This window comes from Palaemon carinicauda, chromosome 18, assembly GCF_036898095.1.
Source record: "Palaemon carinicauda isolate YSFRI2023 chromosome 18, ASM3689809v2, whole genome shotgun sequence".
Lineage (NCBI taxonomy): Eukaryota > Metazoa > Arthropoda > Malacostraca > Decapoda > Palaemonidae > Palaemon > Palaemon carinicauda.
The window spans coordinates 106,077,218-106,100,213 of NC_090742.1; the positions used below are offsets into that span (position 1 = coordinate 106,077,218).

The 22,996-nt window shown below is 34.7% G+C and overlaps 2 protein-coding genes across 4 annotated transcripts in view; one reads left to right on the top strand and one right to left on the bottom strand.

Moving 5' to 3' along the window:
• Dmtn (transmembrane and coiled-coil domain 2 protein Dmtn) overlaps window positions 1-22,996 on the top strand; it is a 662,916-nt gene that overhangs the window by 222,969 nt on the left and 416,951 nt on the right. Inside the window, exon 1 of one of the 3 annotated variants that reach the window (XM_068392643.1) lies at window positions 14,209-14,232. The exons of the other annotated variants lie outside the window; for them this stretch is intronic. The gene's annotated coding sequence lies outside the window, so the exon portion shown is untranslated. Of the gene's footprint in view, window positions 1-14,208; window positions 14,233-22,996 lie in introns of those variants that run through there. 3 annotated transcript variants of the gene reach the window in all.
• On the bottom strand, window positions 7,187-8,164 carry LOC137657473 (uncharacterized). Its single transcript, XM_068391812.1, has one exon. It carries the CDS (start codon window positions 8,162-8,164, stop codon window positions 7,187-7,189), a length of 978 nt encoding a protein of 325 aa, XP_068247913.1.

The window sequence follows — 22,996 nt, forward strand, 5'->3', positions numbered from 1 at the left end:
TGCACCCCCTAGCAAGAGACTGCAACCCAAGACAGTGGAAGACCATGGTACAAAGGCTATGGCACTACCCAAGACTAGAGAATAAAGGTTTGATTTTGGAGTGACCTTCTCCTAGAAGAGCTGCTTGCCATAGCTAAAGAGTCTCTTCTACCTTTACCAAGAGGAAGGTAGACCGGCGTCCTACAAAACTTAAAGAGATAATAAGAAAATGATGATGAATAGTCAGGATAATATTTTCTAAGTGTATTTGTAAACGCTCGTGATTCATCTCAATTTTAAAGCTATAAAACACTTATAAGTAACTTACAAAGCAGTTGAAAATAATCTAAAATTTTAGAATCATTAGATGTTTTGCACATAGATATTATGTTCTCTAATGGTCGAAAAATCTACTTTTTTTTTTCTCTTCAAGGATCATACGAGTTCTGTGATTAACTCTGATGAGAATCTCTGTGAATCTCAGCAGTCATTTCAGAGGTTAAATCTCGCGAAAATAAACATGTCGACTACTAAACTTTAGTATTTATGAATGCATTATTTATGTTTGTATCTATTTTTATAAATATTTATAAATGCATATAGTATATAGTTGATAGATATTGTGTGTGAAAGTGAAAAAAAAAATATGAGGCATCTCGAGATAGATCAAGAATTGAAGGTGGTTCCAATCTTGTCGATATTGTTTTGATTAAAATGTTTATTGTTCAATAGGTAATATCAATCTTCAAGCATTATATTGCTTCATCAAATTTTAGTTGGGAATTTTCACAATTGCTTCAGAAAAAGTCTAATAGTTTTTCCAAAAGGAAGGTTTCATTCCTAATTCATGAATATGGAAAAATATAGATGACATTATCAGTGTTATGATCATGCATTGTCACCTGCACCATAACTGGAAAGTGTGCTCGGCTATCTAGTCATAATAGATCCTTAACAACCGAATCATTACCTTAAAATTCAGTCGTTAATATTGTAATGCGAGACCTGCTGTTGTTTTCCCATGAGTCTTGTTTTGATTGAAATCAAGCACTGTGGGATCCTATAATAAGCTTATTCACCTGGTACGAACTGAAGCCTTAACACCGGTAGTAATTGCGCTTTTGAAACTTCGGTCATCTCTTTCCTTTTGTGATGTGCGAGCAGAGTCCTTTAAGGGGTCCCATCTTTGGGAGAAGTTTTGAGCGTTGGGTGAGAATTAAAAGGCTTCTCTTTATTGAAATTGAAAGAATTCAGCAGTGTTGATCTGTAATAAATTTAAGGGAAAGGACAAGAATCACCAGAATTCTGAGACATGTTTTGTATATATCTACAGTAAATTGAAGGTACATGGATACACGTAGTACTGTACAGTATATGCAGTATTGTGTGGTTCAGATATATATACCCAGAACATTTTACTGGAAATAGACTGCGCTGACCAAGAAATAAAATAAATTTTTGTTTTGTAGACACATGCAAAGCCATACAAAGAACTTATGAATCTGCTCAATTTTTCATCAGTGTGAGCGTTTATTTTTTTAAGTGTCCATCTTGATGATGAGAGATAAACAGACTTTCAAAAACTCATTCTGTATCTTTAAATACACACTTCAAAGTTATGATTTTCTAGTTCATTTCATTCTCCACTATGTTATGAGAATATACTGTAGAGTAGAAATTATACTGTTTCCTAGTATAGTAGTTCTTAGTAGTACTATTAATGCCGTTGCAAGTTACTAACTAGGATAATAATGATGTTTCTCAGATTACTTATTCAATGAAAGTTTTTTTTTTAGTTTCTGTGTAGAATCTATTCTATGTCAAGAGAATGTAACGTTGCCTATTTGGAAATCTTATGCCGGTTTATATTGTCATGTATCCGTTTATCTTATCTTGTTTATAGGTAAGTGCCCCAAGCGTATATATCGATGTTACTATTCTTATTGGATGTATATATATATATATATATATATATATATATATATATATATATATATATATATATATATGTATGTGTGTGTGTGTGTGTGTGTGTGTGTGTATGTGTGTTATGTTTGTATTATGTACAGTAAACAGTATGTGTCCATATGCTTATTTTTAGTTATATGTGGACCTGAGGGACATATCGTTAGGTATATGTGACCTAACATTCAACTATATATAAGTCATAGCCAGAATTATATAGTGTTTACCTTGATGACGTCTTATATGATGACGCTCGATCCCAAATATTATACGGTATATTTCTTGTGTTGGTGGATTGCTATTTATGCTTATCTGAAACCTAATTTGAATTACTGTTTAAAAAGTAAAGGGTGTTGGAGATTTTCGGCTATTTTAGTTTCTTTAAGAACGAATCATGAAGTCCCCTTAAATTATAACTATATGTACTCTCTCTCGCTCTCTCTCTCTCTCTCTCTCTCTCTCTCTCTCTCTCTCTCTCTCTCTCTCTCTATCTCTCTCTCTCTCTCTCTCTCTCCTCTCTCTCTCTCTCTCTCTCTCCTCTCTCTCTCTCTCTCTCTCTCCTCTCTCTCCTCTCTCTCTCTCTCTCTCTCTCTCTCATATACACACACTTCGTTTTGTGGGCGTGCAAACAATACACAGACAAGCATTGAGCAGAGAAGTAAACGCCATCCATTATTTCTTGATGTAGTGATTTTGCAATAGTGTCGTCTTTCATGTGCTGACTTATCTTTCACATTTGCCTCATTTCTCCTCCTTTTCCTTATCCTTTTATCAGGGTTCTTTCCCCACTGAAGCTGAACGGCCAGACCGACATGCAGTCATTGATGACATCCTTATTCAGCATAACATTCGATAGAGTATCCCAACGTTTATGTATTCCTGGAGGGACCACAACTGTTCCTAGGGGGTCGAAGCCATTTTCCTCCAATTAGGTATTGAGGAAGAGACCATGGTGGGGGGTTTTCCGGGGATGTGGCACTGCTCAAGAAAGGCCAGCAGTGGTCGTTGCTATCGGTGGCGATATTTACTTGTCTTTCAGAAGAGCGATATTTCTTTTATTATGCTTACAAAATTATTGTTGACGAACATGAATTAATATTGTTCATTTGATACTACTAACGTTTCTTTTTCCTTAACTTGATAACTATGTATTTAGACTCTCTCTCTCTCTCTCTCTCTCTCCTCTCTCTCCTCTCCTCTCTCTCTCTCTCTCTCTCTCTCTCTCTCTCTCTCCAACCAAAAGATTCTTTTTTCTTTCTTATTAATGAATGATTTCCCCTCTTTCATTACCAGCATGTAGGAATGTTTTGGGAGCTGTTATTGATGATATTGGAAAGGGATGCGTATGTGCTCACTTTGAATGCTGTGGAAGTCCTTGTGGGCTGGCGCTGGCAAAAAAAAAAAAAAAAAAGAAAGAAGAATACAGGTGGGGTTGGATAAATATGCTCGCTAATTAATTGTGGAAACAAGCAGGTCAAGTATATATTACTTTATAATCGGATGAATGCAATTTTTTTTTCAAGTGATATCAATTTTGATTTCATAATTTTCCCTATTACTACCTAGCTAAAGCAATGCATATATTTGGCAAACTTTGATAAGAATGGCCATTTGTTGCTGGATTATTGAGGTTTGATACTTCATAGATGCAAGATAAATTAAAACTTACATGTTTTGAGAATCTTTGAAAATCATAAAAATCATGGGGATGTAAAGGCACGTTGCCTCATATTCGTAAGAAATGATTATTTGTGTGAATCTCATTGACAATAAAGGCGACTGATCACCGACTGCCTTTCGTCACCACCAGGGAAACCTTTCCTCGACACCAAATTCTGCCGCACCTCCCCTGAGAGGGAATGATTGATAATCCCTTGAAATTAACCTCTTGATATCATATTTATGGAACATCACGGCTGTCATCTTTCCGAGAGCGATAAAATATTCGTATCGCTGGAGCCGCCATTGATTTCTTCTGCTACGCACTTGTCCCGTAGGCTAGAAATTTAGCCTCTGGGTTTCAGTAATAGGATTGGGGTTGATTTTTTTTTCTTTTTTTTTTGTGGCATAGTTCTTATACTAGTAAGTATTTTGAAGTTATGCTTGCTGTTGAATAAGTAAGCTCTGCATTGTTGTTGTTATATATCAGTTGTATAATGACATCTGGCATGAAGTTCATATGATATTTTAATTTTGGTTTATTTATTTGTCACTTTGTTAGCAAGAATCGGAGGAAAGTTGTGTGGATTTTGACGAACCGCCTGAGTGGTGAAATATCATAAGATTTCTGGGAGTGTTTAAATAAACTTTTGGTGGAGGCGTCTGGTCTGCACAGAGTTATGGCATTATTGGAGGATGTGTTGTTTATATTATAAGTGGTACTGTGTCGTTCGTATTGAAAGTCATGGCCCCGCGTGTGAAGTTGCTTGGATAACACTATTTGCAGTTGTAATACTGAAATTATTTGCAAAGCTCTGTGCAATGACGTTCCAAGATTGGGCTTTGTTACATTACCTATTTTATTTCAATTTTTTTCATTGTTTTAGATGAGAAGGGTTTGTATTGGTATTTCACATCCAGTTTCTAATAGTGCTGTATGATGACCCTTGTTTAAACCTACATGTTGTCTTATTTCTTATTCAAGAATAGGAACCAGTCACCCTTTGTTACTTAAATGGTCATGGAGTTAATATTTACCCTTTAGTTAAAATTGCCCTCACTATTTATCTTTGGAATTATATGCGATTAATTCTTCATTGTGTGAACTTTCTTAGCTTTTGGATGATTTGCTTAGCTTTATACAATCATCGTTTGTTTCCTTTCATACGTGAATTTTTTTTTTTTCAATTGTAAAAGTATTACTTCTCTTGTTGAAGAATTACGATTGGTATATAAAGAGTGAAAGTATAATTTTTATCGTGAGATTATCAGGTCACATTTCTCTAATCTGAGAGATTGATTTTCACAAGTCATGATAGAAAAATCATCATAACATGGGAAGTATTATTATCGTCCAATCTCTACTTTGACATTAATGGCTACTATTCTCAAGTTTGAATTCTCAATGAGCCCTTGACTTCGGAATCTCATTATTGAGCTCTACCAACTCGACTTTATAATTAGGCGTTAATGGGGGATGAAAAGGGGTTCCTCTGGTATTAAGTGGGACGCAAGATTCAATCGTTTGATTTCATCCTTGTCTTTCTTTTTGTTTTTTGTACTTGCTTGAAATTCGATTAAGTTTTTTCTTTTTAGATAGACTGTAAGACAAAGGATAAGTGTAAACAGATGAAGAACATATGTAGGTCTATGGTTTGTTTGTTAGTGGATAAAGGTTGATGCTGTAAAATGAGGAAAAGGGAGTCTAGTATTCAGAATGTTTGAAAAATACTTTCAAATTATAGTACCCAATGTCAATGAAGTTACAAACGAATGTATTTGTATTTATGAAAATAGAGAGATATCGAACCTACTGAATGCAATGTCAACGTATTGGCGTCGTATAAAGACACCTGCTGAGGCATGGTCTGGAAGGATCATAATAATGCTGATGGCAGTGAACCATGGCGACTATGAAGGTAATCTGCCTTAAAGGGTGGAAAGCACGCGACCCCTTTTGGGTGGACGGCGTCCGAGGTGAATCCATTTAGGGCGCAGTGGTTTTCCCCTCTCTCTCTCTCTCTCTCTCTCTCTCTCTCTCTCTCTCTCTCTCTCTCTCTCTCTCTCTCTCTCGGAAATATGAGTTTTATTGGTGTAGTGAAAGCATTTTTCGTTCGTGACGTCACCCCTTTGTCCTCTGTCAAGGCCCCGGGGAGAAACACTTCTCGAATGTTTGGACCAGGTTTCCTCATTGATTTGTCAGCCCATTAGCCTCCAAACTGAGACTCGCCTTCTTCCCTTAGCAGCTGGATCCCACTTAATGAGTCATATTTAGATTAAATAACTGCTAACCCGGAGTAATTTCCATTCTGATCGTTCCCTCTTGTCAACCGATACATCAGTAGCCTTGGCAATGTGTAAGTAATTAGACTGTGATGAACGGGGTTTCAAGAAAATGCTATTCTTTGTGATGGTCAGACTTCTACCCAAGAGTTATCAAGAATATCAGAATATTAATTTCTTGAGATTGTGTTTTTTCTGCCACTATCAAAAGACCTTTTTATGTTATGATTCGTGATTGATTTTCCGATTTTGGGCATCCTGACGTCGAAGGTCATTGGTGCCGATCATGTGATGGTGAGGTTATTTTGGTTTTCAAAAGATGTTGTTATGTGATTATAGGTAATGGGATTATCCAAAGATATTTTCATGTAATTATAGACTACGAGTATCAAAAGATGTTTTCATGTAGTTGTAGTTATAAGGAGTATCAAAGTTTTTTTTTTCATGTGATTGTAGGTACTGGGAGTATCAAAAGATGTTTTCATGTGATTGTAGGTATTGAAGTATCACAAGATGCGTTCATGTGATTGTAGGTACTGGGAGTATTAAAAATTTTTTCATGTGAGTGTAGGTAGGCTACCGAGAGTATCAAAAGATGTTTTCATGCAATTGAAAGGTACTGGGAGTAACAAAAGATGTTTTCATATAACTGTAGGTACTGGGAGTATGAAAAGATGTTTTCATCTGATTGTTAGTACTAAGATTATCAAAGATGTTTTCATGTAATTGTAGGTAGATGGAGTATTAAAAGGTGTTTTCTTGTGATTGTAGGTACTGGGATTATCGGAAGATGTTTCTGGTGATTTTAGGTACTGTGGGTGTCAAAAGATGTTTTCATGGGATTGTAGGTATTGTGAGTATCAAACATTTTGTCATATGATTGTAGGTACTGGCAGTATCAAAAGATGTTTTCATGTGATTACAGGTACTGTGATTATCAAAAGATGTTTTCTTGTGATTGTAAGTATCGGAATTATCCAAAAAGGTTTTCTTGTGATTTTAGTAACTGCGAGTAACAAAAGATGTTTTCATGTGATTGTAGGTTCTGAGAGTATCAAAAGATGTTTTCATATAAATGTAAGTACTGGGTGTATGAAAAGATGTTTTCATTTGATTGTTAGTACTAAGAGTATCAAAGATGTTTTCATGTAATTGTAGGTAGTTGGAGTATTTAAAGGTGTTTTCTGGTGATTTTAGGTATTGGGAGTATCAAAAGATGTTTTCATGTGATTGTAGGTTCTGAGAGTATCAACAGATGTCTTGGATTAAATGTAGGTACTAGGAGTATCAAAAGACGTTTTTATGTGATTGTAGATACTGGGATTGTCAAAGATGTTTTCATGTGATTGTAGGTAGTGGGAGTATCAAAAGATGTTTTCATGTGATTGTAGGTATTGGCAGTAACGAAAGATGTTTTCATGTTATAGTAGGTACTGGAATTATCAAAAGATTTTTTCATGTGATTATAGGTACCGGGATTATGAAAAGATGTTTTCATGTGATTATAGGTACTGGGAGTATCAAAAAATTTCTTCATATGATTATAGGTACCGGGATTATGAAAAGATGTTTTCATGTGATTATAGGTACTGGGAGTATCAAAAGATGTCTTCATGTGATTATAGGTACTGGGAGTATCAAAAGATGTCTTCATGTGATAATAGGTACTGGGAGTATCAAAAGAAGTCTTCTTGTGATTATAGGTACTGGGAGTATCCAAAGATGTCTTCATGTGATTATAGGTACTGGGAGTATCAAAAGATGTCTTCATGTGATTATAGGTACTGGGAGTATCAAAAGATGTCTTCATGTGATTATAGGTACTGGGAGTATCAAAAGATTTCTTCATGTGATTATAGGTACCGGGATTATGAAAAAATGTTTTCATGTGATTATAGGTACTGGGAGTATCAAAAGATGTCTTCATGTGATTATAGGTACTGGGAGTATCAAAAGATGTCTTCATGTGATAATAGGTACTGGGAGTATCAAAAGAAGTCTTCTTGTGATTATAGGTACTGGGAGTATCCAAAGATGTCTTCATGTGATTATAGGTACTGGGAGTATCAAAAGATGTCTTCATGTGATTATAGGTACTGGGAGTATCAAAAGATGTCTTCATGTGATTATAGGTACTGGGAGTATCAAAAGATTTCTTCATGTGATTATAGGTACCAGGATTATGAAAAAATGTTTTCATGTGATTATAGGTACTGGGAGTATCAAAAGATGTCTTCATGTGATTATAGGTACTGGGAGTATCAAAAGATTTCTTCATGTGATTATAGGTACCAGGATTATGAAAAATGTTTTCATGTGATTATAGGTACTGGGAGTATCAAAAGATGTTTTCATGTGATTATAGGTACTGGGAGTATCAAAGATGTTTTCATGTGATTTTAGGTACTGGGAGTATCAAAAGAAGTCTTCATTAGATTATAGGTACTGGGAGTATCAAAAGATGTCTTCATGTGATTATAGGTACTGGGAGTATCAAAAGATGTCTTCATTAGATTATAGGTACTGGGAGTATCAAAAGATGTCTTCATGTGATTATAGGTACTGGGAGTATCAAAAGAAGTCTTCTTGTGATTATAGGTACTGGGAGTATCAAAAGATGTCTTCATGTGATTATAGATACTGGGAGTATCAAAAGATGTCTTCATGTGATTATAGGTACTGGGAGTATCAAAAGATGTGTTCATGTGATTATAGGTACTGGGAGTATCAAAAGATGTTTTCATGTGATTATAGGTACTGGGAGTATCAAAAGATGTCTTCATTAGATTATAGGTACTGGGAGTATCAAAAGATGTCTTCATGTGATTATAGGTACTGGGAGTATCAAAAGAAGTCTTCTTGTGATTATAGGTACTGGGAGTATCAAAAGATGTCTTCATGTGATTATAGATACTGGGAGTATCAAAAGATGTCTTCATGTGATTATAGGTACTGGGAGTATCAAAAGATTTCTTCATGTGATTATAGGTACTGGAGTATCAAAAGATGTCTTCATGTGATTATAGGTACTGGGAGTATCAAAAGATGTCTTCATTGATTATAGGTACTGGGAGTATCAAAAGATGTCTTCATGTGATTATAGGTACTGGGAGTATCAAAAGATGTCTTCATGTGATTATAGGTACTGGGAGTATCAAAAGATGTTTTCATGTGATTATAGGTACTGGGAGTATCAAAAGATGTCTTCATTAGATTATAGGTACTGGGAGTATCAAAAGATGTCTTCATGTGATTATAGGTACTGGGAGTATCAAAAGAAGTCTTCTTGTGATTATAGGTACTGGGAGTATCAAAAGATGTCTTCATGTGATTATAGATACTGGGAGTATCAAAAGATGTCTTCATGTGATTATAGGTACTGGGAGTATCAAAAGATTTCTTCATGTGATTATAGGTACCAGGATTATGAAAAAATTTTTTCATGTGATTATAGGTACTGGGAGTATCAAAAGATGTCTTCATTAGATTATAGGTACTGGGAGTATCAAAAGATGTCTTCATGTGATTATAGGTACTGGGAGTATCAAAAGATGTTTTCATGTGATTATAGGTACTGGGAGTATCAAAAGATGTCTTCATGTGATTATAGGTACTGGGAGTATCAAAAGATGTTCTTCATGTGATTATAGGTACTGGGAGTATCAAAAGATGTTTTCATGTGATTATAGGTACTGGGAGTATCAAAAGATGTCTTCATGTGATTATAGGTACTGGGAGTATCAAAAGATGTCTTCATGTGATTATAGGTACTGGGAGTATCAAAAGATGTTTTCATGTGATTATAGGTACTGGGAGTATCAAAAGATGTCTTCATGTGATTATAGGTACTGGGAGTATCAAAAGATGTCTTCATGTGATAATAGGTACTGAGAGTATCAAAAGAAGTCTTCTTGTGATTATAGGTACTGGGAGTATCAAAAGATGTCTTCATGTGATAATAGGTACTGAGAGTATCAAAAGAAGTCTTCTTGTGATTATAGGTACTGGGAGTATCAAAAGATGTCTTCATGTGATTATAGGTACTGGGAGTATCAAAAGATGTCTTCATTGATTATAGGTACTGAGTATCAAAAGATGTCTTCATGTGATTATAGGTACTGGGAGTATCAAAAGATGTGTTCATGTGATTATAGGTACTGGGAGTATCAAAAGATGTCTTCATGTGATTATAGGTACTGGGAGTATCAAAAGAAGTCTTCTTGTATTGTAGGTACTTGGAGTATTAAAGATGTCCTCATGTGATTGTAGGTACTGGGAGTATCAAATGTGTATTCGTGTGATCGTAAATACTGGGAGTATCAAATATGTCTTTATATGATTGCAGGTCCTCTGAGTATCAAAGTTGTCTTTATATGATTGAAGGTATTAGGAGTATCAATGTTTTCATGTGATTTTCGGTATTGGGAGTATCAAAAGTTACGTTCATGTGACTGTAGGTAGTGGGAGTATCAAAAATATTTTCATGTGATTTTAGGTACTTGAAGTATCAAAAGAGGTTTTCGTATGATTGTAGGTACTTGAGGTTTCCCAAGATGTTTTCATTTGATTGTAGGTAGTGGGAGTATCTAAGATGTTTTCATGTAATTGTAAGTACTTGAGGTATCAAAATGTGTTTTCATTTGATTGTAGGCACCGGGAATATCTAATATGTTTTTATTTGATTGTAAGTACTTAAAGTATCAAAAAAATTTTACTTGTAATGGTGGTTACTGGGAGTATCAAAGATGTTTTCATGTGATTGTAGGTATTAGGAATATCAAAGATAGTTTCATGGGATTTTAGGTATTGGGAGTATCAAAGATGTCTTCCTTGGGATTTTAAATACTTGGAGTATCAAAAGATGTTTTTTGGTGATTGTAGGAACTGGGAGTATAAAAGATGTCTGCATGTGGTTGTAGGTACTGGAATCATGAAAAGATGTCTGTGTGATTATAGGAACCAAGAGTATCAAAAGATGCTTTCATGAGATTGTAGGTACTGGGAGTATCAAGAGATGTCTTCATGTGATTGTAGGTACTGGGAGTTTCAAATATGTCTATGTGATTGTAGGTACTAGGAGTATCAAAGAAGTCTTCAGGTGATTGTAAGTACTGAAATTATAAAAAAAAGGTCTATGTGATTGTGGGTACTGGGAGTATCAAAGTTCTCTTCATGTGATTGTAGGTACTAGGAGTATCCAAAGATCTTTTCATGTGATTGTAGGTACTGGGAGCATCAAAAGATCTCTTCATGTGATTGTAAGTACTGGGATTATCAAAAAAAGTCTTTATGTGATTGTAGGTTCTGGGAGTATCAAAGATCTCTTCATGTGATTGTAGGTACTGGGAGTATCAAAGATCTCTTTATGTGATTGTAGGTACTGGGAGCATCAAAGATGTTTTCATGCCATGGCGATGTTATTGGGATTGTCTAAGGATTTTTTATATGACGTTGAGATTGTAAGGTTACAGTAATTATCAAGATATTTTTTATACGTTGTTGAGGTTAATCGTACTATTATTCTTTTCATTAATAGCCAAGCAACAACCCTAAATGGAAAAGCAGTGTTAGAAACCATTATGCCTAACAAGGAAAGCTCAGTACGAAAAGCAAATAGAGAGTTAACGAATCTGAATGAGAAATAATGAGCAAATGGTTATTATTATTATTATTATTATTATTATTATTATTATTAGCTAAGGTACATCCCTTGTTGGAAAAGCAGGATTCTATAAGCCCAACGGCTCCGACATGAAAAATATATTAGTGAGGAAATAAATGATCCATATGAGGAGTAATCAATAAAGAATATAAAATATCTTAAGATCAGTAACAGCGTTAAGATAGATCAGCCGTATATATATATATATATATATATATATATATATATATATATATATATATATATGCATATATATATATATATGTATATATATGCATATATATATATATATATATATATATATATATATATATATATATGTATATATATATATATATATATATATATATATATATATATATATATGTATATATTAGCTATGAAGATACATTTCAGCCTCTTCAACATACAAAACAATCGCTGCAAGTTTGAACATCTGAAATTCCATCGATTAGGAAGATCAATCCTCAATCTGGTCACAGCTGGAATAAAACCAATAGATACTGTGTAATATTGAGCTTTATGATGGAGAAGGCAAGACTGTTCGAATTTACTGCATACCTTGTGCTACATACAGCATTGGTACAGTCGGGGAAGATCTTAATGTAAAGGATTATCGGAATTATGAAAAATACTATGCAACATGCATAAAGAACTTAAGTAAACAACGGTGCCAGATTGATATCCGGATCAGGATTAAGACATTTCATAAACCGCACGTTTTTTTCCCCCAACAAATTTAGATGATCAGTAGCTGAAGGCCAGACATGCGAGCAATATTCGAAGCAAGGTAAAATGAAAGAATTAAAAATTTCTTGAGAAAAAGGTTTGTTATACTTTGTTAGGGTGAAACTTCATGCCCCACAATTGCAGTCATTTTAGATCTTAATTAAGGGATTCAGCAACCGCAAATCTACATTCAGTATGAGGTATTGAGGCAAATAAAGTAGTATCATCTGTTTATGTAACGAGTTTGTTTTGTAGGCCAAACGACATCTGTATATAGCATGAAAAGTATTGGGCCTAGAACACTATTCCTACCCTCTTTATCTCCTGGGGAGAAGGATATTATTATTATTATTATTATTATTATTATTATTATTATTATTACTTGCTAAGTTACAGTCCTAGTTGGAATAGCAGAATGCTTTAAGCCTAGGGGCACCATTAAGGAAAATAGCCTAGTATGGAAAAGAAACAAGGAAAAAGAAAATATTTTAAGAACAGTAGCAACATTAAAATAGATATTTCCTGTATAAACTATAAAAACTTAAACAAAGCAAGAGGGAGAAAAATTAGATAAAATAGTGTGCCCTAGTATACCCTCAAGCAAGAGAACTCTAACCCAAGACAGTGCAAGACCAAGGTACAGAGGGTATGGCACTACTCAAGACTCGAGAACAATGGTTTAATTTGGAGTGTCCTACTCCTTGAAGAGCTGCTAAATAGTCTCTTCTATCCTTACCAAGAGGAAAGTAGCCACTGAACAATTACAGTGCTGTAATTATCCCCTTGGGTGAAGAAGAATTATTTGGTAATCTCAGTGATGTCAAGTGTATGAGGACAGAGAGAATCTTTAAAGAATAGGCAAAGGGAAAATGAACCATAACAAGAGAGAAGGATCCAATAGTACTTTTCGGCCAGTCAAAGGACCCCATAACTCTCAAAGGGTTGGGGATGATGGGCGGGTGCTTGAAACTTGGAGGGAAGGCTTGAATCCTTTTTGTCCTTTTGGGGAGAAGGATAAAGGGGATGGGGATGAGAGGGCGTTTTAATCCAACCCCATTTTTCCCTTTGGGAAGACAAGGATAAATGGGATGGGAGTGTGTCTAGAAAAAGGAATTTTCCTGCAAGGAGTGTGTTTAACCCCACCCCGGAGGAGAAGAAAGATAAGGGGATGGGATGGAGGTTGTTTAACTCCAGCCTAATTTTAATTGTATCCTTTGGGTGAAGAAGGATAAGAAGTATAGGGGAGAGTTTAACATCAGCCATGTTTTTCCCTTGGTGAGAAGGATGCAAGGGTTTGTGATGGGGTCATTGTAGATTGATTAACCTCAATCTCATTTTTCCCTTTGGGAGAAGAAGGCTAAGGGGGCTGAGACTGTGTTTAACCCAAGACCTATCTGTAGGTCTTGGTTCAACCCCAATCCCCATTTCTCCTATGTGAGAAGGATAAAAGAGATTGGGATGGGATCATGGGAGTGTGTTTAACCCCAACCCCTTTAGCGAGAAGAAGGATAAGGTGGATGAGTAATGGGAGGGTGTTTAAATGGAGAACATTTTAATGAAAAGGAAACGCTGGATCCCATTATTAATTTATGTACGAACTCTGCGAGAGTCAGTAGGTGGGGACACAGTGGTCAAGGTGATGGGTGGGCTGTAGTGTGGCTGTCTCTTGTCGTTTGCATACACACGCAAAGTCGTCGGTGGGACTGGGAGTGTTCTCTCTCTCTGGTTTTGACTGACGAGTTGCAACATACTTGTTAACAAGATTTTGCGTGGAAGAAATATTCGAAAACTGCATTAAGGGAGAAAAACTTAGTTACCAAAGAAGTTTTATGTGATATTCTGCATGTTAACCCATTTTTTGGCGAGGAATAAACGTGAAAATTGAAGCCATTGTTAAGAAAGCCTTTGGATCAACGGGGAATGCTGAGTAAGGGTTTTCTTGTCTTGTTTTCGAAGTAAGTGTACGTAACTTTTTGGTTATTTCAATTTGGTGATTTTTTTTTTCAGTTATAAGTAGTGACCTGGATGATTTCCCAGTCATTAATTATGAATTTCCTATGGCCAGTTGCCTATGGTAGTGGTCGGTGTTCTTCATTTTCTTGTTTATTATAATGGTGGTTGTGCGAGAGCAAGTGTCTTTCTTTGGTTAAAGGATTCCGGGTGTCGGGGTTTTATCCTTAAACAAACGTTCAAAGTCACACGAAATTAACCTTCTGACCTTAAGTAGTTATATATGTGGTTTTATTCATGAAAGTATGATTTTTTTTTTTTAGTATTGTAGGAGGTTAAATGATAGGTGCTACAAGTTTGGATTTTGTATAAAATAATTTCGCACCATAATAAATTCTTGATTAACTTTCACATAAACACAGAGATATATATATATATATATATATATATATATATATATGTATACACACACACACACACATATATATATATATATATATATATATATATATATATATATATATATATATATATATATATATATATATATATGCATATGTGTGTGCATTTTTTTACCCTACCTCAGTCGTGATTTGCACTTTGAAGCGCCTTCGTGGTCGTCATCATGATTCGTAGCTGAAGGGCTTACAGTAAATAAACCCAGCCAGGGGCTTTGAAAATATGCTTTTGAGTCATCGTATATCCTCCTAATTAAATTCCATGGGATTATGATGATGACGAGGATGGTGGTGGTGATGATGAGGCGGAGCAGTTTGGTCACGTTCTGGAAACCTTCCACCGCCCTACATCCTTTGATTTGAAAAGATAGTTACAAAAGCTGAATTTAAAATGACACTCATTTTGATCCCTTTTTATGGTCAAGTTGGGATTCCCTGAATAAGGTTAAAAAGAATCTGTTTATAAAGGGTCGATATGTGGGGGGGGGGGGTGTTTAATGGGATGTAGGGTTAAGTTTTGCTACTGGTTCATAGTGGTTATTGTTTTGAGGTCATGGTAAAATTGTTTGCCTAGAATCATTTTAGTAATTTGTAAATTAATTACTAGTGGTTGGCCGAGTATGGGTGTAGCCAACATGCTTATTTTCATGCTTGGCTAAACGTTTTTTCGTCTCATTGAAATATCAGAATGCCACAACCCTAATATGACAATAGCCCCGTATAGAATAAGGAACAGGGACTTGAAGAAAAAAAATTCCAGAAGAGAGTAACAAAATATCATCCATAACAATATGCACATACCTATATACAGAAAGTGAAATGGTTATTATTTTTGAAAATGAATATCAAAGTTGAAAAAATAAAAAGACAAGGTAATGCAACTTCTTGATAACCCACCAGGCATCTTGAGCACTTCTGCTAAGCCTACCCAGCATACCTTTTGAAAAAAAAAAAAAAAAAAAGGAAAAACAAATGATCAAAAATGCATTTTATATTAAATCAACCCCAGATATAGGAAAGCCATGGGACAAATGTTACGGCAGTATCCAAAAATAGAAAAGAACTTTTAGCAAATGAGCACTGAACAGTTAGAGTAATCTACATCAGTGAGAGTGTCAGGTATTGTATTTTAATGTTTTTTTTTTTTTTTTTTTTTCTCGCTGTGTGGGGAAAGAGGAGAATGTGTAAGAAATGTTACAGACTAATCGATGTAGGCTATGTATAAGCAAAGAAAGGTGCAGTACCCATTGATGGATACTATATGAAATTGTGACCCGTCCTATGTATTATTTTTATTAATATTTTTATTTTCATTAACGATGTTTTAATGATAATAAACTAGCATGATCATGTTGAATATAGTTTGTTTTTTTGGTACACATTTTTGTTAAAGTTTTCACCACATTTTAGGGAAGTCAGTAACATTTTGGTTTGGGTCTGATTTTGTGCCAGTTGCCAGGGTTCTACTATTGCGTGTGTTATTCCCTGAATTCTATATCAAGAACACCTAACTCCGGAATTTTATAAGAGAAAACGCAGTCGATGTTAGATTTTTTTATCTAGTTGGATGCTTCCCATTAAGATCTTTCTACTTGTTTGCTTCACCCGTTCGTCGTGATTATTGTTATTTCCCGTTTTACATAGAAAATATTGAAGAAAATGAGAAAATATACACTTGACACACACCCTCTCTCTCTCTCTCTCTCTCTCTCTCTCTCTCTCTCTCTCTCTCTCTCTCTCTCTCTCTCTCTCTCTCTCTCTCTCTTTTCATTACTGTATATGATTATTTTCAACTTCTGGACGAAGTGGATAACGTGTTTATCGTAATGACGAAGCATTTGACTTTAATACTACCAAGATATGCAACAACACGCTCACATCCATGGCGACATCTATACTGGTGGTCGCTTGTCGCGAATGTGGTAAGTATGATTAAAAAACTCTGCCTCCGCCCCCCCCCCCACCCCCCACCCCCATCCTATATCCCACTTTACGTAGGAAGCAAAGAGTCATGCTCAGATGAAATCTGTGGAAATCGATGGAAGTTGAGGTATTACTCTGAACGAGTCCGATTTTAATCTGTATGTTGAAAAGAAATTGCTTACTAATATAGATTCAATTTGTAAATGGTGGTCATCGTTGTTGTTGTTGTTGTTGTTGTTGTTATTATTATCAATAGTATCATTATTTTTATTATATTGTCATGCCACAAATTTTAATATAGGCATTCATATACTGTACATTGCCATAGTTCCTTCTTGGAGATGTCAGGTGAGAGTGTCCTTCGACCATTGTAAATGCAAATGGCGTTAATGTGTTCGTCTCAGTGGGAGTTCAGATAGACTAAATACCTTTAAGGAAGTGTGTTCTTAAAAATCGAACTCGGAAAAGTAGCCAGGCTGCAAGATTTGTTTTCTCTCGTTCAGTGAACTGGACTTTCATCCCAATGTGTACATCATCGAATTTATATGCATTGTAGCTTTTGTCTAATGCGTTCAATATATAAAGTGTAAGATATTTAATATTTGTATATCTGTACCCTATAAATTCATTAGAGTAATTTCGGTGTACGCTTTATGTGATTACGTACTCTTACGTACAGAAAGTAACTATTAATACAACAAATGAAATGAACACGATTACGTGCCCTTTTTACCTCATCCTTTTATAGAGATGTGCAGTTTGGTACGAATGAAATGAAATGGTTGAGTTTGGGTCAAATTCTCAGAGGGAAGGAAAATATTTACATGGTCATCTTGACACTTGGAAAACTTTATTACCGGTGATTTCTGCGAGGCTGCTCATACGATGCTACACACACAAACACACACTTATCGTGCAATGACAGTATTCACTGTGAGAGAATCTACGGGTATCTTATAGAAGTGAGATATTTTACAGAAAAAAATTTAAATTTAGTTCAATGACGACGACTTTGACCACGACGATTTCGACAAATTTAATGACGATGACGACGACTTCGACGACGATAACTCCAACGAATAGATATATATTATTATTTTATATGCATGTTAGTTGATTAAGAAAACGTTTTTCAAAATTGTTTGTAAAATTTCATTTAAAATTTTTGCCATTTAGAAAGATTTTTTTGGTCGTAGCTTGGTCAATACTAAGAGGTCATGTGGCTACGTATTTTGAAACTGCAGTCCAAGTATTACATGCCAATTTTTTTCGTTGTTTTCTAAATTTCTCAGTGAAATGTAAACGAATACACTAGGTGTGTGTGTGTGTGTGTGTGGTGGGGGGGGGGGGGGGGTATTACAATGATTCATGTTCTTTTTGTTGTAGGTGGTGGGATATGAGGTTTATTATATATTTAATAGAATAATACTCGTGAGAAATTCTTTTCACGCTAGGAGATAGCATTTACTACAATCTTCTATTTTGAATTATTCATTAGAGGTTCTCGACTTTTCTAAGCGTAGTCCTATAGAACAGCTGATTAAGCGAAAAACAGTCATTGGAAATGTATTGATAGCATTTTCGATATAACAGTGTAGGGCTAATGGTTCTTTTAATCTTATTTTTGTATTAGGTTTTATATATGAGTATCCACTATTTATTCTGTTTGACTCCTTGGGGCCTAGAAAAGCATTTATAGGATGTAAAATGATTGACGTCGAGGGTATTACGACTGATAGCAGATTGGGACATTGCACATTGTTCGTTCGAAAAAAAACTTTCTTGTATCAGTCTTTGTGAGAGACTATATCTGAGACGGTTATAATATTACCAACAGTAAAGTTATAAACTTTTTGGAAATCATAAAGATATAAACTTTTTGGAAATCCCATTTTACAACTAGGTTCTTGATATGTTTTTATTGCTAGAGATGTGCACAATTTTACTCTTTCTATCTAAGGTATTAGAGAGAGAGAGAGAGAGAGAGAGAGAGAGAGAGAGAGAGAGAGAGAGAGAGAGAGAGAGAGAGTGAGTTGTATGTGTATGGTATGGGGTGGTGAGGGGGGGGGGGGATTTATAAAAGGGACACGAATTGTATGGTGGCAGGGAAGTAAAGGTAAAACGTTCATTAGCAAAATCAAATTTGAGGATCATGAGTCTCTTTTTGGACTCCTCTTTAATGATGTTCACTTTGCTCTCTCTAAATTTCTGAAAATTTGAAGATCATGAGTCTCTTTTTGGACTCCTCTTTAATGATATTCACTTTGTTCTCTCTAAATTTCTGCAACTTTGAGGATCACGAGTCTGTTTTTGGACTCCTCTTTAATGATATTCACTTTGTTCTCCCTAAATTTCTGCAAATTTGATTATCATGAGTCTCGTTTTGGACTCCTCTTTAATGATAATCACTTTGTTCTCCCTAAATTTCTGCAAATTTGAAGATCATGAGTCTCTTTTTGGACTCCTCTTTAATGATATTCACTTTGTTCTCTCTAAATTTCTGCAACTTTGAGGATCACGAGTCTGTTTTTGGACTCCTCTTTAATGATATTCACTTTGTTCTCCCTAAATTTCTGCAAATTTGATTATCATGAGTCTCTTTTTGGACTCCTCTTTAATGATAATCACTTTGTTCTCCCTAAATTTCTGCAAATTTGAAGATCATGAGTCTCTTTTTGGACTCCTCTTTAATGATATTCACTTTGTTCTCTCTAAATTTCTGCAACTTTGAGGATCACGAGTCTGTTTTTGGACTCCTCTTTAATGATATTCACTTTGTTCTCCCTAAATTTCTGCAAATTTGATTATCATGAGTCTCGTTTTGGACTCCTCTTTAATGATAATCACATTGTTCTCCCTAAATTTCTGCAAATTTGAAGATCATGAGTCTCTTTTTGGACTCCTCTTTAATGATAATCACATTGTTCTCCCTAAATTTCTGCAAATTTGAAGATCATGAGTCTCTTTTTGGACTCCTCTTTAATGATATTCACTTTGTTCTCCCTAAATTTCTGCAAATTTGATTATCATGAGTCTCTTTTTGGACTCCTCTTTAATGATACTCACTTTGTTCTCTCTAAATTTCTGCAAATTTGATTATCATGAGTGTCTTTTTGGACTCCTCTTTAATGACATTCACTTTGTTCTCTCTAAATTTCCGTATTTTATATTTGTTATGAAATTACTTTTGGCACAGAGCTAGTTGATTGAAGGAAAATATATATAATCCATATTATTCCTGAAAAGAGGGGTTTGTATCAAACGAAACTTAGTACTTTGCCCCCTTAGAGGTTATCTTTGTTAAGAATTTAGTCCCGATAGCTTGTCAACATCTAACAATTGCAAGTGCTCGTATGTGAAAATATAGGTAATTATTTATGATTTAATTTAGGTTTTTTCTAGTTATTTAATAAATGTTTAAATGCATTGTTTCTCATTTATGAGCACATACAATGTATGTGTTTACGGATGTGACAAAAAGATAGAAAGAGGGAGACAGATGAAGTGATGAGGCAGGTACTGGACAACTGTTGGAAAGTATTGAAACTTTATTACCCTTGTGGGTGAAGTTGACTCTTAAATTGGAAAAAAGAAGAATAGTGCAATTGCATGGCACAAATCTATTGTCTGTTATCTTTATATTATTGTCTTGCCTAATCTTTTTAATGCCGGTCTTTCATTATTGCTGTTTTTTATTCCTCTTTGTTAAAGGAAAGTTATATTTACCTTTTAGTTGCCATTGAATTAGTAGCATGAATAAAAAAATTCTTCTGTTCATTCAGAATAAAATTGCAAACTAGATATTGATAACGAAAAACAATGATAGTCTGATTGTACATTCATTACCTTCGGGCGACTGGAAGAAGATGGCTAGCCTATTGACCTCAAAGTTGACATTTACAATAAAGAAAGGCAAATCTCAAGTCTATGAAGGGCTATTTTGGTTCTCAGACTCGAGTGACCTTACTCATGATTAACATTCAGGATATTCACTAACAGCAGCATTTTTGGAAAGAGATCAACATCCTGTTACTGCGCCTGTTTATTTAACTGAAGAAATTTTAATTTGGCCTAACTTTATAATACAATTCTCCTGGATATCAAGATTTTAAAATTCTCTCTCTCTCTCTCTCTCTCTCTCTCTCTCTCTCTCTCTCTCTCTCTCTCTCTCTCTCTCTCTCTCTCTCTACATATATATATATATATATATATATATATTATATATATATATATATATATACATACACATATATATACATATATATATATATATGTATATATATATATATATATATATATATATATATATATATATATATATATATATATATTTGTAATTGAACTTTCTTTGCTATTGAAATGAATTTCTTTGGCACAAAAAATCTTGACTGTTTATTCAATGATATAGTATAGTGTTTTTTCGTTAAATTTTCATTCTTCTGTATTGTAATGCGCTGCATATCCTAGTAAGACTGTATGTTTAAAGGGATTATCACATTCCGGTTTCTCCCACACACGTTTTGACATTTGCCGAGCCGGCCGCAGAAAAGTTAGGTGGAATATAACAGAGGAGAGCATTATTATACCATGGTTTTTATGAATTGCATTATTAGGACACAAAATTAAACAGTCGCCAACTGTAAATCTGTTGTTAAATTTACGTTGCAGGTCCACAGAGTTTAGATTTCTTATGGATGACACAATGGAAATATTATAAGAATTCCATGTTCTTTCGGATTTGGAAACATTTCAAAACGAATCAGCTCACTTTTTTCCCTCATGTTGCCTTTTAGTAATATCGATAACTTTTTTGAGACTATTTTAATACACGCGCTTGGGTGGATGCATAACTTTCTTGCTATTTAGTTGAAAGTAACAAGTTTAGGATCTGTATAGGCAAAGGATTTTCATTATATAACCCAATGGAATATTGATCCCGTAGATTATAGGCATAGAAGGGAACCCTCTCATTTGTGGGACGTGGTGCTTTCCAAAGTCCTCTACCGTAAGGCTTAAAGCGGTATCCTAGGAATTTATTACATCATGGAAAAGAAGATTATAGATCGCGCATTTACCAATAGAAGTAGTTACGATTGTCTATTCCTAATTAATGTCTTTGTTTGCTCTGTGTTATTAAATGTGTTGCAGATGCCGCTCTTATAAAATCGTTGTTTCGTTAGTGATCTATTATTAGGCTCCTCCCCAAAAAAAGATTATAAAGAAAATGATTCCCAGGAAATTTGACGTAAGGAAGGGTGTTTAAATGGAGAACACTTCAATGAAAAGGCAACGCCGGATCCCATTATTAATTTATGTACGAACTCTGCGAGAGTCAGTAGGTGGGGACACAGTGGTCAAGGTGATGGATGGGCTGTAGTGTGGCTGTCTCTTGTCGTTTGCATACACACGCAAAGTCGTCGGTGGGACTGGGAGTGCTCTCTCTCTCTCTCTCTCTCTCTGGTTTTGACTGATGAGTTGCGACATACTGGTTGACAACAAGATTTTGTCAACACTAGGAATAACTTTAAATATCTGCCTGATGTATATTGATACTTATGACTGGGATGAAATAATTACAAGAATTCCGTTTTAATCCCGAGAACTATATGAACATTATAGTCTTTTGTAAAAGTCAGTCTTTCTAAAAGAATGTAGGCCACCTAGATTGCTGTCAAAGTTAGAACGGGGGTTATTGTGTTCAATGTCTAGCCGTGATAACTAAAATTTACAGATAATTTAAAATGAGATGGAATTTAAATTACAAGAATCATTAAATTGAATTCATTTCAAAGCTTGTGATTGCTTATTGATGTCTATATTTTTGGTAACGTTTTCATCTTAGCTGTCTCTTCATTATATGCATTTTGTGTTTTCCTTCTGTTTATATTGCCTTTTTAAAAATATTTACAAACCCTATTTATATCATATAAGTCTGCACCCCCCCCCCCTCCCCCTCGATCCCTGCTTTCCTGGTAAATACTCGAGAAGAGTATCTTAGTCTAGAAAGGTTTATGGGTATGAAAATATACTTGGCTGAGGTTACTTTCTATACCATTGAATTCACATTAGTTTGTTTCGTATTTTATGATTGGAATTGAGTGGTTCGATACATGGGAGTAAGAAATCAATAAGGAATATCGTTATTAAGTTAGAACCCCTTAATATGTAAGATTTTAATCTAGAAAAAAATTTGGTTGGAAGAAAATAATGTGTATTAGCTATAAGCAGAGAAAAGATATGAGTATTTCACACACACACACACACATATATATATATATATATATATATGTATGTATATATATATATATATATATATATATATATATATATATATATATATATCAACAACAAATACGGCCGTTTTTAGTCCACTGCAGGACAAAGGCCT

What these genes read in the sequence shown, in the direction of transcription:
- LOC137657473 (XM_068391812.1), bottom strand. Translation starts at nt 8,164, where the DNA reads ATGAAGAAATCTTTTGATACTCCCAGTACCTATAATCACATGAAGACA.